The 14,584-nt window shown below is 34.8% G+C and overlaps 1 protein-coding gene and 1 pseudogene across 1 annotated transcript; one reads left to right on the forward strand and one right to left on the reverse strand.

Annotated features, from left to right (window-relative positions):
* Nucleotides 1-603: 603 nt before the first annotated feature.
* On the reverse strand, nt 604-8,305 carry LOC149578238 (receptor-like protein kinase FERONIA). Its single transcript, XM_089827910.1, has 2 exons — nt 6,552-8,305; nt 604-2,616 (listed from the first exon to the last, which is right to left on the reverse strand). Exons 1-2 carry the CDS (start codon nt 7,833-7,835, stop codon nt 1,237-1,239), a joined length of 2,664 nt encoding a protein of 887 aa, XP_089684036.1. The 5' UTR covers nt 7,836-8,305; the 3' UTR covers nt 604-1,236.
* Nucleotides 8,306-12,348: 4,043 nt separating this feature from the next.
* The window catches only part of LOC149578239 (26S proteasome regulatory subunit 10B homolog A-like), a 31,962-nt pseudogene continuing 29,726 nt past the window's right edge, over nt 12,349-14,584 (forward strand).

Genomic DNA, 14,584 nt, shown 5'->3' on the forward strand with positions numbered 1-14,584 from the left:
AACTCCTTCATTGTCTCTTATAAACCTAAAACAGAACATTCACACATATAGCATACATTCTTCTGAATTCAAATGTATTGGCAGACGCATGGGTGCGAAGAAAGCTATGAATCCCAAGACAATCCAAGTCTCCTGCTTTATAGATTATAATTAAATTTTTAATTCCACAAGATAATCATTTATATAAGAGCAGTTTGTTTTATCCCTGCATATGCAGACCACCACTAATAAGGTGCTGGGTAATTTCCATACAAAATGTACCAAAGACAAAAAAAAGTAAACATAATTTTTTTCAGATTCACGTAAATACACTGAAATTTTCTAAACAATTTTGTTGTTTTCAATCACAAAATATACAGATCATGAAGACCAAATGCTGAAAATTTCAAAAATTTAATTGTCTTCATTTTTTTTAACTTTAGTCAATAGTGTAATTTGTAAGGAGGATAGCCGTATTCCAATAATAAGGAAAAAAACAGCTGTAGATTGAAACCAGAAAGAATCTGCAAGTTTTGATTTGAACAATGAAACAGAAAGGCAGGAACAGAAAAACCCATCTCTTGTTCGAACATGATATGCACACATAATTTATCAAAGCATAAATGCTATCCCAAATAATATCATCATTTTGATAAAAGTATGATAGTCAAGAGGATTTTGATCGGAACACATTTAAGCATCCAGCTGTGAACATTAATTTTTATACCCCCAAAGCTTAGAAATGTTGGAACACCATTATTTAGACAGACATGAAAAGCAAGCAAATTACCAATATAGTCTCCAACCATTGTCCTACAGGCAATACACTATACAGAGAAGAATAAATACTAAAGACGTACTATCAACCACTAGATCGAGACACGGGATTATAAGACCTGAACAGCCTCTAGCTCAGTATATACTCCAAAATTTAGAAGATTTCTAAGCTGTGTTTTGAGAAAGGCCTGCTTCCTTACCAGCAGACATGCTTTTCCTCACACTCGAAAATTTTCAGATCTTTGAAGAATGAAAGATTGCCATATCACAAGACAGGTGTCCGAAACAGAAACAATATAATATGAATTTAGCAAGCAGTGCCCGTAAAGAACAGCAGTAAGCACTTGATGCTGTGATAGGCAACAAAGTAAAAATCAAGGATCTAAAAACTTCAATTACCTGACTCGTTGCAATCTGAGGGCATTGCTAGGTGCAGTAAATACAAGATAGAGAAATATGATATTCCTCTTGCCAATTCAATTACCTCCCTTGTGGATTCACCAGCTGTGAGAAAACAGCACTTGGAGTTACATCATCCAAATCAACACTAGCCACACTATGACCCGCGGTGCTTGTTGAAGTACTGTTATCTGCAACTGCATAAGTAGATGAGTTGTTTACTTGGCTGTAATCAGGGGACATTTGAATAAGGTCATTTGTGCTGTCATCTACCAGTTTATTCTCCATTGCAGTCTCTTGCAGCTGCAATGCAAATTCTAAATTCCAAAGTACATCTCCCATAGCCGGTCTATCAACACCTTGTTCGGCAAGGCATTTCTCAGCAGCCTCCCCATACTTCTTAAGGGACTCGGGATTAATTTTACCTTTCAGGTGAGGATCTATAATTTGCTCCAGCATTCCCTTTCTCTGATAATGCAACGCCCATTCAGCAATGCTTACTTGTTCTCGTGGAAGTGAAGGGTTAATGGCAGGTCGTGCACACAATACCTCAAACAACACAACGCCGAATGAATAAACATCTGATTTCTCAGTAAGCTGCTGCCTGCGGTAGTACTCTGGATCCAGGTACCCAAAGCTACCTTTGACTACTGTGCTAACATGGGTATGGTCCAGAGTTGGTCCAGTTTTGGATAATCCAAAATCTGAAACTTTTGCAACTAAGTTTTCATCAAGAAGTATGTTTGTAGTTTTTACATCCCGATGTATGATTGTCTGAGCAGCCCCCGTGTGAAGATAATGAAGACCGCGAGCAGCTCCAATACAGATCTCTAATCGCTGTTTCCAGGATAAAGGAATCAAATTGCTGTTTCCATATATGTGTCCTCTCAGTGGTCCCTTGGCCATGTAATCATAAACCAAAATCATCTCACAATTCTCTTCACAATAACCGATAAGAGAGACCAAATGCCGGTGCCTGAGTTTAGAGAGCATTTCTATTTCTGTTTGAAATTCATGGATGCCTTGTTCTGCTAAAGGGTTCCCTCGTTTAACTGCAACTTTTGTACCACCATCAACCTCACCTTCATACACTTTGCCAAAACCTCCAACACCAAGAATTCGAGACTCGTCGAAGTTTCTGGTAGCCTCCTGGATCTCGGCAAATGTGAAATGCCTGCAAAAACTGGAAGGTGCAGATGAGACGTAGCTACCAGTGCCACTCTTTCCAGATGCTGTGGAAACTTTGCTTCCCATGGTGTGTGAGTTGCCCCCATAAAGTGGCAGAGGCAGCCATCCAGAGGGCTTGTCACCATCTGATGACCTTCCATGGCACCGACGAACAAAACAAAACAGAGCAAGAATGAGACCCAACAAAACAACCCCTCCAGTCACGGCCCCAATCACGATCCCCTTGCTACTGCTGTGAGAACTTGGAGAAGCACTTTCTCCAGGATAGGGTCCCTGCAGTGGTGATGTTAGTTGCCGCATTTCCCTTAGCTCTTTTACTCTTTGTTGAAAATAATCAAATTTCGAGGACTTAAAAATAAAAAGCTTTATGTTATTACTACTTCGTTTAATAGACATGCAACGCTCCACATAATATCGGAGTTCAAATATATTCTTGCAATTTTGCAAATATCTAAACAAAGATGGAATCAAATTTCAAGGTAAACCACACTGTCAAATATATAATAGCTAGCAGTTGCATGAGTCATGATTTTCATGATCTATTTTTAAAAAGTGAAAATAGATTATTTGTGGCATTTACAAAGAATTATGACAATTATTTTGGAAAATGCATTATCTAGTATCTACAATTCTAGTTTACAATCAATTTCCACATTGTTAGATTTGTTGGTTTGAAAGATGATAAGGAAAAATGTCAAATTTTAAATATAATAGATTTTGAACTTTTAATAATGTGCAATGTTTCCATTATGGAGCGAAGGAATTAATAAGGGTATAAAATGAACAATAAAATACAAGTTTGGACATTTTGAATAGTAAGAGAATGAATGACTTATTAAATAATAGCCAATGAATGTGTTATTAAATAATCAAAAAAATTGAATAAAAACTTGGGAATTACCTTAGTGGCCGTTGCTTTTTGGCATCCAAGATGGAAACAGCAGCATTACGCCTTAAATGAAGTTAGCGATTAGAGTTGGAAAAATCATTCTATCTATAAATGAATCTTTGTTTATGAGTTGTGCTCAAACAAAGAATTGAATTCGGTTTTTCAGGAGGAAACTCTCGAAAGGTGCATGCCTGGATGCAACCCCAAGTAAATGATGAGTTCTTCATTTATCAGGAGATATTTATGGCGCCTAGGCCTATGTATGGAAACTGAGATAATTATCTGCTGAAGAAAGAGCAAAAATCTGATTGGCCTTCGAGAATTTCATTCTCTTACCTTGTCTAATCAGGGAATAAGTTTCAGCAGATTTACTGAAGTTACAGTGATCAGTTATAGAAGAAATTGGTATGTAATAGCTTAACATTAATTTAAATTTTTAAAATTACAATTGCTACAAACAGGATCAGTTAGTAATGTAAATGAGAACTTTCTTAGCCTTTTTATGCAAGTAATTACATTGTATGTAAGAAAAAATCCTACACGTTTGCATAAATTTCAGATTTCCTTAAAACAGATAACTCTGTTGTTATTTGATTTATTTGAATAAATTCAACAGATCTTTGTTTTTCTCATCAGAATAGCCAGATAGGATGAAAGCTTATCTTGAATATCATTTCTTGGAATTACAATACTGCAAACAGGACCAGTTGGTAATGTAAATCAAAACTTTCCTAGCTTTTTGATGTAAGCAATTACATTGTGATCGTATGCAAGAAAAAATCCTAAACGTTTGCATGACAGTTCAGATTTCCTTAACAACAGATAACTCTGTTGTTATTTGGTTTATTTATAAAAAATTCAAGAGGTATTTGTTTTTTTCTCATTAGAATAGCCAGATAGGATATTTCATAATTCTATTCCTGCATATGAGTCCTTGTGGTGGTAACCAGGTAAAGCTTCACCAAATTATCTGAGCTACTGCTGAATAGCAAAAGTTGACATTTCTTCTTGATTATTTACCCAATTTGAAATTCCTACATAATGTGTACAATCTCTCTAATACTCTTTCTTGTCATGGAATAAGAACAGACCAAAACTATAAACGAACAAAGTTTTTACACCACAAGGTTAAACAGTAGAGTGTTACCAAATCAACAAGAGATACAGATGAATATCGACATTGATAGATGCACAACATTTCTAATCTCAGTTGTTACTAAATAAATCATACTTGCTTGGAGATTTTCAGCCATTTTTCTCTTAGTTTTTACTCCACTGATTCGTTCTGGATCAATGCAAACAAATTGCAGTACATAACTTTGAAAACATTGATTTCTATCAAGTTGGAGATAAACTTTTACCGATACTGAGATTTGGTTTCACAACTCCCAGAGTGGGTGTGAGGGAGGCCAGCTACAAGTCGAGATTTTGTCTGCATATATAACCCCCTCAAGACCAAAGGATAGAGCTACGTAATAATTCCATAGATACACCGTCATAGCTAAAGGGAAGCTGTAAGCAAGAATTTCTCAATAGAGAGCTCAGGAAAAAAATTTGAATGCAGGTACTCAAGAGTGAAATGTTTTACAAATTGAAATTTTTTATTTAATTTAGAGTTTTATAATTTAGCAGAACAGCTTTTTTTTCATTGTCGACTACTAAGTTCGAACTGCAGTTATTTATCGGAGACCTCCATACACCAAGTTTAGGATGCTATGATCACGTTTGGAGGAAAAGGAATTCAATAAACTGGTACAGAATAGAACAAGCTAGACAGGAAACAAACAATACATAGTATTTCACCTGAAAAAATCCTTTTTGACGTAACTCAGGACGGTCACTTTCTTTGCCGATTCATAAATATTCATAACAAAATAATAAAGCTCGCATTAAGTGAGCAAAGATAGAACAAGCAAGACAGCAAACAAACAATACATAGTATTTCACCTGGAAAAATTCTTTTTGACGGACCCAGGACGGTCACTTCCTTTGCTGATTCATGAATATTCATAACAAAATAATAAAGCTCTCAGTAAGTGAGCAAAGATAGAAAACCCACACATGCACCATATTATTTTTACTATAAAATTACAGTTATTCCCACGTGTCTATGCAGCTGCTATAATAGAGCAGCACCTGCTTAAAGTAACAAATAAGCTTTGTAAAATTGGGGGCGAAGAGGAGTGGGGAGCGGGGCGCTGAAGTTAAGTAGCTATTGCTTATGGAAAAAGTAACAGATATCTTTCTTATTTTTCTCCTCTCTTGTTTTTATTTGTCTAAATTTTTCCATCTAAATTTTATTTGAAATAAATGTTATTCAAACTTTCATTTCGAAATTTCACTTAACAATGGTGTTTTGGAATAAATGCTATTCAAACTTTCATTTCGAAATTTGATTTAACAATGGTGTTTAAAATAAGCAGTCAATCCCCAAGGCTAACCAAAATAAACTTAACAAAAATAAACTTAACAGCTGCATAAAGGTCTGCCTTTAACAATTTTTTATTTTGCTAACCATAAAAATACTTCACATTTTCATGATCATTAGTCTCCATAGCCTTAACCGACTATAAAATAAGAAGAGGATGTAACAGAGTTCCATTAATTTTAGCTACGCTTTCACAACCCAAGTAAACGACTAAAAAATGAATCAGTTATCCTCTTGCAACATCGATATTCAATTTCAAAAACATTCACCCAATAAAAAACGGTTATGGATGAATTTGACAGCATTAACAATTTATCCTCTTGCAACATCGAAATTCAATTTCAAAAACATTCACCCCAAATGACAGCGTTAATAATAATTATTATTATTTTAGTCCACGATGCTCAGTTGTGCGTTTTTGGGTTTTGATATGATGATAGTATATGGGACTATTTCCATTTTTTTGTGGAGAGACATCTAAACTTACCAAAAGTTACATATTCTACTTATAGTAAAATTTGAATTTGTAACCTTCCTTTCAAGAACACAAATTATTCACTCCTGAAAACCGATCCTACCTATACAACATGACAGAAAGGAAAAACAACGATTCCTGTGAACTAACTGGATAGAGAGCTCAACGCATTGAACCTTGTATACACACCCATGGGCATTGGCTTTATAATTTGTACATTGAGGCTTTATACTTTTGGCCAATAATTTTAAACGAATCAAATTCAGCTTCGGCACTCTGATTATCCATCACAGACCCGGGCCCGGGGCTATTGTTGTAATAGTATGGTTCAAAAAAATACTCATTTAATGACTCCCAAAAGCCAAACTTTTAAAATTTTAAAACAAAAAATTGAGACACAGTAATAACCCACATACCTGGCTACTATCTACAATGCTAGCAACGGGATTCGGGCCTGCCAGATTCCCTGCACTATCATTGAGCTTGAACAGCTCGAATCCATTCAAGATCGCATCATAGTATTGCGGCTTTGAGGAAGTATCTGGTTGCAACGCTAGAAAAAAATAAGGATCGCCTTCCTGTGATGGTACATTAATAACATAATCTCTGTACATGGGACTTCCTAAAGGGGCTCCCGCTCCAATTACATCAAAACCACTCTCAGCCGTCTGATTATTGAGATAAATATTAAAAGTCCTCTGGTTAGTCCTAGTATAGATCCACTCGCAGAAATGCAGCCGCGCCAAATAGATAAAATTGGCGTCAACATAAAACATCCATGTCAGATTAAAGTTCTCATTGACTGTTGGATCAGGTGTCATGGATCTGTAGGTCGTGTAAACGTTGACAGGAGCTACGTAATGCGGTAAGGAGCCATAATTCAGGTCAGCGGTGCTATTGTCGCCAGTTATGCCTAATGCCGCCCCATAGATATACGGCGAATCGTCATACCAGGTGCGGCTGAGATTGGAGTCCTGGATCGGCTGAATGGCCTGCCCTCCCACATTGATCCTGTACATAGTCTGTAGAACCGAAGACGAACCGATGTCAAATGACGTTGCAGCTCCTACGAGAGGCGCGCTTGAGAACAGATCTGGCATAGAGACGACCTCGATTCCATTGACAAACGCATACCCTGATTTCCTGTCAGGCGAGAAGGTCACATTTACGCGATCATTCGAGACATTGACGGAGAATTCCCTAATAAGGTACGCTTGAATGAGGGCATCTGCAGTCTGCGCAGTGCTGAAATTGTGCAGCAGGGTGTAGCCATTAGAGGCAACGGTAAAGATCGCGTCTGAACGCTTGTATGACTGATCATAATTTGAGGGGTAAAAATGGAGCCTGAGCCAGTACCGGCCAGGGGAGACAACAAAGGAATAAGTGGCCGGAGCCGTGAAAATGCGAGCACTCATGTAGGGCACAGACGATGGAAGCGCCGGATCCTGTGATGAAGCAGTTGCAGACACGAGATTCGATATAGTGGGGGGAGAATACTTGGACTCCTCATCTCCCACCCATGACCGCCCCTGCGCATCGCTCATGCTCCCACTCGCGCCACAGTTCATCAGGATTACCACTTTGGGTATGAAGGAAGTGTTTGTACTGCTTTGCGCAGAGGCCAGACTCAAAAACCCCAGAAAAAGCGCAAACCTGCCCCATCCTGACCCCAACGAAGCTCGAACCATAGACCTTCTCATTTTCGACAGATGAACACAAAGGCAAACAGAGAGAAAGGAATAGAAATAACAAAGCAGAAGCTTTACCGCCTGATTTGGGTCATCTTCCAATGCAGCCGAATCAGACGCCCGAGGATATCCAATGCCCGGCAGATCTCACGGCACAAAATATGGCCACTGGCGTTTCACCAATATACCTAAACCTGATCCTCATGCTCCTGAAAACTAACCATCCCAACGCGTTTTCTGGGGTCGTTTGACCACATCATTGGTATAATTTGCTCGACCCAGCTTGTGAATTTTTACACGGTTGATGCGTATTTAGCCATTAAATGCTCGGCATTGCTGTCGCCAGGATATCGTGTGACTGGATTGCCAATTTCCCCATGTTACCTGACCTAATTTGATGAAATCAAAGCCGCCACCTGTAGCTGGCATCTCATTTTTGTCTTGTATTTTAGTGTAGCATTGCAATGGGATCCAAATCGAATGGGTGAGGAACACCAAAAGTCCAGCTCATTGTAGAGAAGCCTACACTAATGAAAAGGATAGTGGGAGGGTCTTACGCTGGGGTCCCATGGCACCCGCTTTCTTAAAAATAGAGCGGGTGTCGCTGAGATTCTTTGGGCATATTTAAAAAGGGAAGCGGTCTTATAGATTTGTATGTGAATCTGCTTTAAAAATTAGCCCTTAAATTCAAGGAAAATGATTGTCTCATGAATTTTGAAAATAAAAATATATATTTCTTCATAAATTTGTTTAGTGAAATTATTTCATTTTGGTGGGAAAATGAAGAGTAAGTTTGACAAATGGCAAAAATCTTCCCTAAGCCAACCCCACCCCATCTTCACCTCCTCAAATTGAGAGGGCTAATAATTTGAGGCTCCTATTTTGTCGAAAAATATTTCAATTAAAGCTTTAGCCCCCTCTAAAACATTACCATGGAGCCACCCATTCCACAAAAATAGAGCCCAAGCCCCTCCTATGGGACCCCTACCTTATGGTGGGAAATGGCTATGTCACTAATTAAATTGCAATTTATAGGAAGGTGATGGGAAAAAAATTGTAACTAAATTTCTAGTATATGTTGAGTTGAGTGGATAGTGGGGAGATGCTTCTAAATTGAAACTCTTCTAGTATATGTTGAGTTGGGTGGATAGTCGGGAGATGCTTCTAAATTGCAACTCTTCTATTATATGTTGAGTTGTGTAGATAATGGGATCCCAACAAAATGAGTTTTAGGAAGGAGATGGGAAAACAATTCTAACTCTTTTATTATATGTTGAGTTGGGTCAATAGTAGAGATATAGCAAAATGAGATTTTTTGGGGTTTGTTTGAGAAATGATTTTAGTTAAATGTAAATAAGTAATTAAACTATATAATATGTCACATCCATCTAATAATAAACATAATTAAATGAACACTTATACATCTTATTTTTGGGGATCATTTTGAACACCTCAACAATGAAAATCATATTAATATAGGATCATATTTGAAACATTTTGAGTTGGAGCTAATTTTATTTGTATGATTTTTAGAGTATGTGTTAATGTTTGAGAATTGCTTTTTGGATTAAAGTATGCTAGTTTTTTTTGCATCAATGTTTTGGACCACGAGATAAGAGAGAACTCTAGAAAGATTGAAATGACCCAAAGCATTGATGCAAAGAACGATTAACTCAATCATCTAATTTAGGAGCATGACATAATCAATTTGAAAGGAACTTAGAAAGTAAACTATTGTAAAAGAATTGAGAGTGATTTGAAATATTCCACCTAAAATTTAGGGATGTCATAATGCTCCACTATAGGTCTCTCTTCCCTATATAGGGATGATAACATAAAGTAGGATTGAAGATGTTCATTAGAACAAAGGAGTTGGTAGTTGGTCTCATTTATAAATAATTGTTACGCCCTTGGCCCTAATCCCTTGGTTACTATCTTTAACAATAACCAATACATGATTGAGGAGGACTACACTGAGGAAGCTAAGAAGTTTTCTCCCAAGTCTAAGGAGAATGTGAATTGTAGTTAGCACACCAATTCGGAAGCCATGGCAATGAAAGCCCTAAATGACATTAGTGACAATAGGGTGGATTGTAATACTGAAATTGAATAGGACATTGTCAAAGCCCAGGATATTATGTTGTTGGACTAGTCCAATACTAGAAATAAGAACAAGGAAATGGGTAACTTGAAGATTCTTGATATTGCTCAAGAAAAGTATCCTAATTCCCTTCAGTTTGGCAACTGGCTTGCCAATGAAATTCAGTCGATTAAAATGGAAATGAAGGATGCTAGAAAGGATATTGGTATGAGAAGAATATTGAATTGAGTAGATTGGTTAAGGAAAAGGAGAACAATATTAAGAATTTGACTGAAAGGACAAAAAAGAATGAAACTATGTTGGTTACCATTTTGCTCCATAATCATGAGCAACTAAAGGCGTCCAGGATGAACCATAAAAAGCTCGACGAAATGCTGCAAAAATAGAAGGTCATTAATCTGGATAAGGACGAGGTAGACACTGATGAAATCATTGGTCCTGGCAAGAGAACGAGGGCCAATATGAGAAAGAAGACAGAGGACACCAAAGTGGAAGAGCCTAAAGAGGACTCCATCCTTTAGACTCTGTAGAAGCTGGAAGATCTGGAAAATCAAAAAGAGTGTCTTCTCTTGGACTTGTTCTAGTTTCCTAGTTTTTTCTGTACTGGTCTTTTTTGTTTTATGTATCTTTGTTGAATTGTTTCACTGTCATCGCTTCTATTGTTGGTGTTGTGTAGTTTCTTGTTGTTAGCTGTCTTTTTATTTTTTGTTGGTAACTGCATTGCGACTGTCTTTCTCATGTGTATTTGCCTGTAAGAGGCTTTTTTTGTGAAGGGTTTTGGGTCCCTTCAAAACTTGTTTTTGTGTTTAATCCAAAACAATAACCAATACATAATGATTAAACACCCACCAAAACATCTCACATGTAACAATGGTGTCCCACTTTACACAGGTTGTAGTAAATATTTATGGAAGAGTTGTGATACTTTATTGGTAACCATAGGGCATATATAGTTACTATCATATTTGTGCATAGGCATTGGAAAAATAATTTCTTAGACGGCCATTTATTAACAACCAATATATAATGATGAAAAATCTACCAAAACATCCCGCATGCACAAATAGTTTTCCCTTGCACACCTAGTAGTAGATAGTTATGGAAGAGTTGTGCAACTTTATTGGTAACCATAGCACATAGTTACTGTTACATTTGTGTATAGGTATTAACAAAAATATTTAATAGAGGGTCATTTACTCCACTAGTTTTCCCAAACATTTTGGAGGTTGTAATAGATGGTTAGAGCATCTACAAATAAGTATTCAGCCTCTCTCTTGAATGAATACTTTTTTACCCTTATGGACATAATGATTTCTCTTGTGTTCATCATAAATACCCATAAGTTAAAATGGTAATTATAGACTCTTAAGTCACATATGAAAAACCTAAAAGTATATTTAGATTTGGCAACCATTTAGGAGCTTAGAGTGTGCGAAGTTAAAGTGGGTGACTATTGGGTCATTTCGCTTAAGGAAGAAGGGAAAATATTTTTAAAGGAAGCAAGTTATATATATATAAGTGAAAATGGACTATTTTATAGTCTAGATTGCAAGTGACTTGGTTTGGGTCTATTAATGTTTTTTTTAATGTAGGAGGAGCCAAATACAATTTATATAATGTGCTTTAGCCCTATCTCAAATAAGATCCAAACTTGTGACCTATCTTTCAACAACGCACCTCTCCATCATTAGACCATCTTAAATGCACAATTGAAAGATAAAAAAACTCCTTTCAAAATTATCTAAGCTATGAGCTTCTTATAGCCAAAGGTATATGCTTCTTATAGCCAAAGGGTGTCTATAGCAACAACTTTCTCAAGGACGATTTAAAAATTACCAAATTATATAATCTAATTGAAAATATAAATTGAATGTTCAATGTGGAGTAATAAATGTTTGCAAATTCTTAATTTATAAATATATTTCTCAACTACATGAAAAAAATGGTATTTCATAGCATAGAATGTCAGAGATTTGGTTAGGCTCTTTTAATCACTTACAACGTACAGGACTTCTTTGTATTCTTGACTTCTTTCTATTTTTTTAAAGAGACCAGCCGATATTATCCTATAAATATTGAATATCTCTATCACATCTAAGAAAAATTACATATGAATTGGTTAGAAAGAATACTTGAAACACCTGAAATCCTCTATACCTATGATCCGATATCTTCTAAATTTCTCAATTGAATTTGAGGCTTTCTATTTCTCTAAATAGACTGGAAAAGAAAGGAAACAAAATAATAATAATAATTAACTTTGTAGTCGTACCATAGACTCTCATCGATCATCAAACATAAATTCAATTTCATCAAAACTCAGTACATAACCTCCTAAAGTCAAAGCTTTAAACTGTGAAAATAAACAAGAGTATTGTGAAAATAAACCCCATACCAAAATTGATTGCTGCCAGATATTTCTCCATGAAAAAGGAGATTGAACGTCTCTACTCCAAAAAATATGAAAGAAGAAATGAGAAAAGAGAAGATGCAGGCGCTGATATAGGGACGGACGATGGCATCGAAGCTCTCACCATTTTGACGCTTCTCATTTGTCGTTTGCCTTTCAAAATTAGGTCATCTTCGCATTCATTTCGTTTTCTGCCTCGTGCATGGTTGGATTTAAATTTTCCTTTTCCCACTAGAAAGAAAGAAATATATGTCATGTTGTATTGGAAAAAAAAAATTTATCAATTAATTATAATAATTATATGATATTATAATAATATTATTTTTCTTATCCTAATTTTATTAGAATAAATAAAAGTTAATGTCACTATATTATTAGTTTTTTTTTTTTTTTTTTTTAATATCATATGTCATTCAAGATAAAGATCAATAAATAACAGAAATTAAAATTAGAAATTCTATTTCTAATTGAACTTTAATATAAGTCTAAACTACTTCAACAAGTTTAAACATACATCTAAATTATATATAATCTTTATCTTGTTTGAATTTTACAATTAATTATAAAAATATAAATTTTATAAATTATTTACTTTAAATTTTGAAGGATGATATACTATTTTAATTAAAACAAAAACTAATTGCCTAACCAAGTATTGTTATCTCTACTTTTTTTCTTTCTTTGTATTAACATTTGGTTTTTTAAATTGATTTAAGTTTTAGTTTTTAAATTAGTTTAACTTCTTTTTTTCAACTTTTGATTTTTAAAATTGATTTAGGTTTTAGTTTTTAAATTATTTTAATTTATTTTTTAAATTAGTTTAGTTTTTTCTTTAAATCTTAATTTATAATTTCTATAATTTATTTAGCCAAGATGATATGCATAAGATGATTTGTTATTTTTCATTTTTTAAAAAAAAATTTCCTATTAATAATAATTTTTTATTCATATATGATAAATAATATTTATTAATCTATTTAAGAGATTTTTAGATATTATGTTATTTAAATTAGAAGTTATTGATAATTTAATTTATTCACATAAGATTATATTTTTTAAATAATTTTATTGTCAAGTGCCTATCAACTTATTGTTGTAAGCACAAAAGCATGCAACTACTAGATAGCATTTTTAATTTTAGAATTAAAAATAAAATGTGTATGAGATTTTTTTTGGCCTACGAATCTCTAGGAGTAGTTGTAACATCCTAAATCAACAGAATGTGTTTTGTGATGTTTAGACATGGGGCTCTTCTAATTTCTTTAGGTTTTTGTAAAAGAAAGAACGTGAGAATGATTTCCAAATAAAAATTTCCTACTTTTTTAGAATTTTATTTTGGAAGTCATTTTGTATATCCAACTTTCCACTTTAAGTCATGTTTTAAAGCTCCTATCTTGGTTGGACATAATTGCCTAGAAGGATAAAGAGTTTAATGATGGTCCTACAAGTATGCATCTATAAACAAACTTCAAGCACTTTATCATAGTTTCATTTTGTATGACTAGCTTTTACTCTTTCCTAGCTTGATCAAATGACTTGGCATGCAAGTGGTGAGCCTTTTCTATTTTGTGACATTTAATATTAAAGCTTTAATTTTGTGACATTACTATTAAAGATTATATTTTGTGACATTTAATATTAAAGCTCCTCTCTAGAGACCTAGGTGAGACAAAGGCAAAGTTGAAGAGGTGATTTTCTTGAAGAAGTGCTTGCAAGTGAAGGGTTCACAAAAGAAGAAGTGAGAAGAAAAAGAGGAGAGTAGAGAGCAAAAAAAGAGACTGGGGAAAGTGGATTGTAATCAAAATAATAGAGAATTGGAACAAGCCTTTAACGAGTTGGAGAAAATAGTTTCTCTAGAGAAGCATAAATTGTACTTACCAATCAAGCAGAAGAACACATGGCCTATAAGATGAATCATTCAAAAGAGAAAAAGGCAATAAGAACAAAGACAATAAAAGAGGTAGGTACACCTATGACTATTTTTACACCATCAAGCATTAAAGAGGTTGAAACAGACAAGGTAGATGTTGTCCATGAGTTTCCTTATTATTATTTGATTGAATCTAATGATCAAGTTGAGCAAGTTAACATATGCATGAAGGCTGACCTTGTTGACAAAATTGATATTGTTGATATTATTGAAGTGGATGAGGTTGGTAAAATCAATGTTTTGGATTAACCAATAATAGAGAATGATAGTGATCAAATGAATGATAAGGAATGACAAGATTTACCAAGAGGATTTGAGAA

Source organism: Cupressus sempervirens, chromosome 1 (assembly GCF_028749045.1).
Source record: "Cupressus sempervirens isolate cs-2001-9-10 chromosome 1, ASM2874904v1, whole genome shotgun sequence".
Lineage (NCBI taxonomy): Eukaryota > Viridiplantae > Streptophyta > Pinopsida > Cupressales > Cupressaceae > Cupressus > Cupressus sempervirens.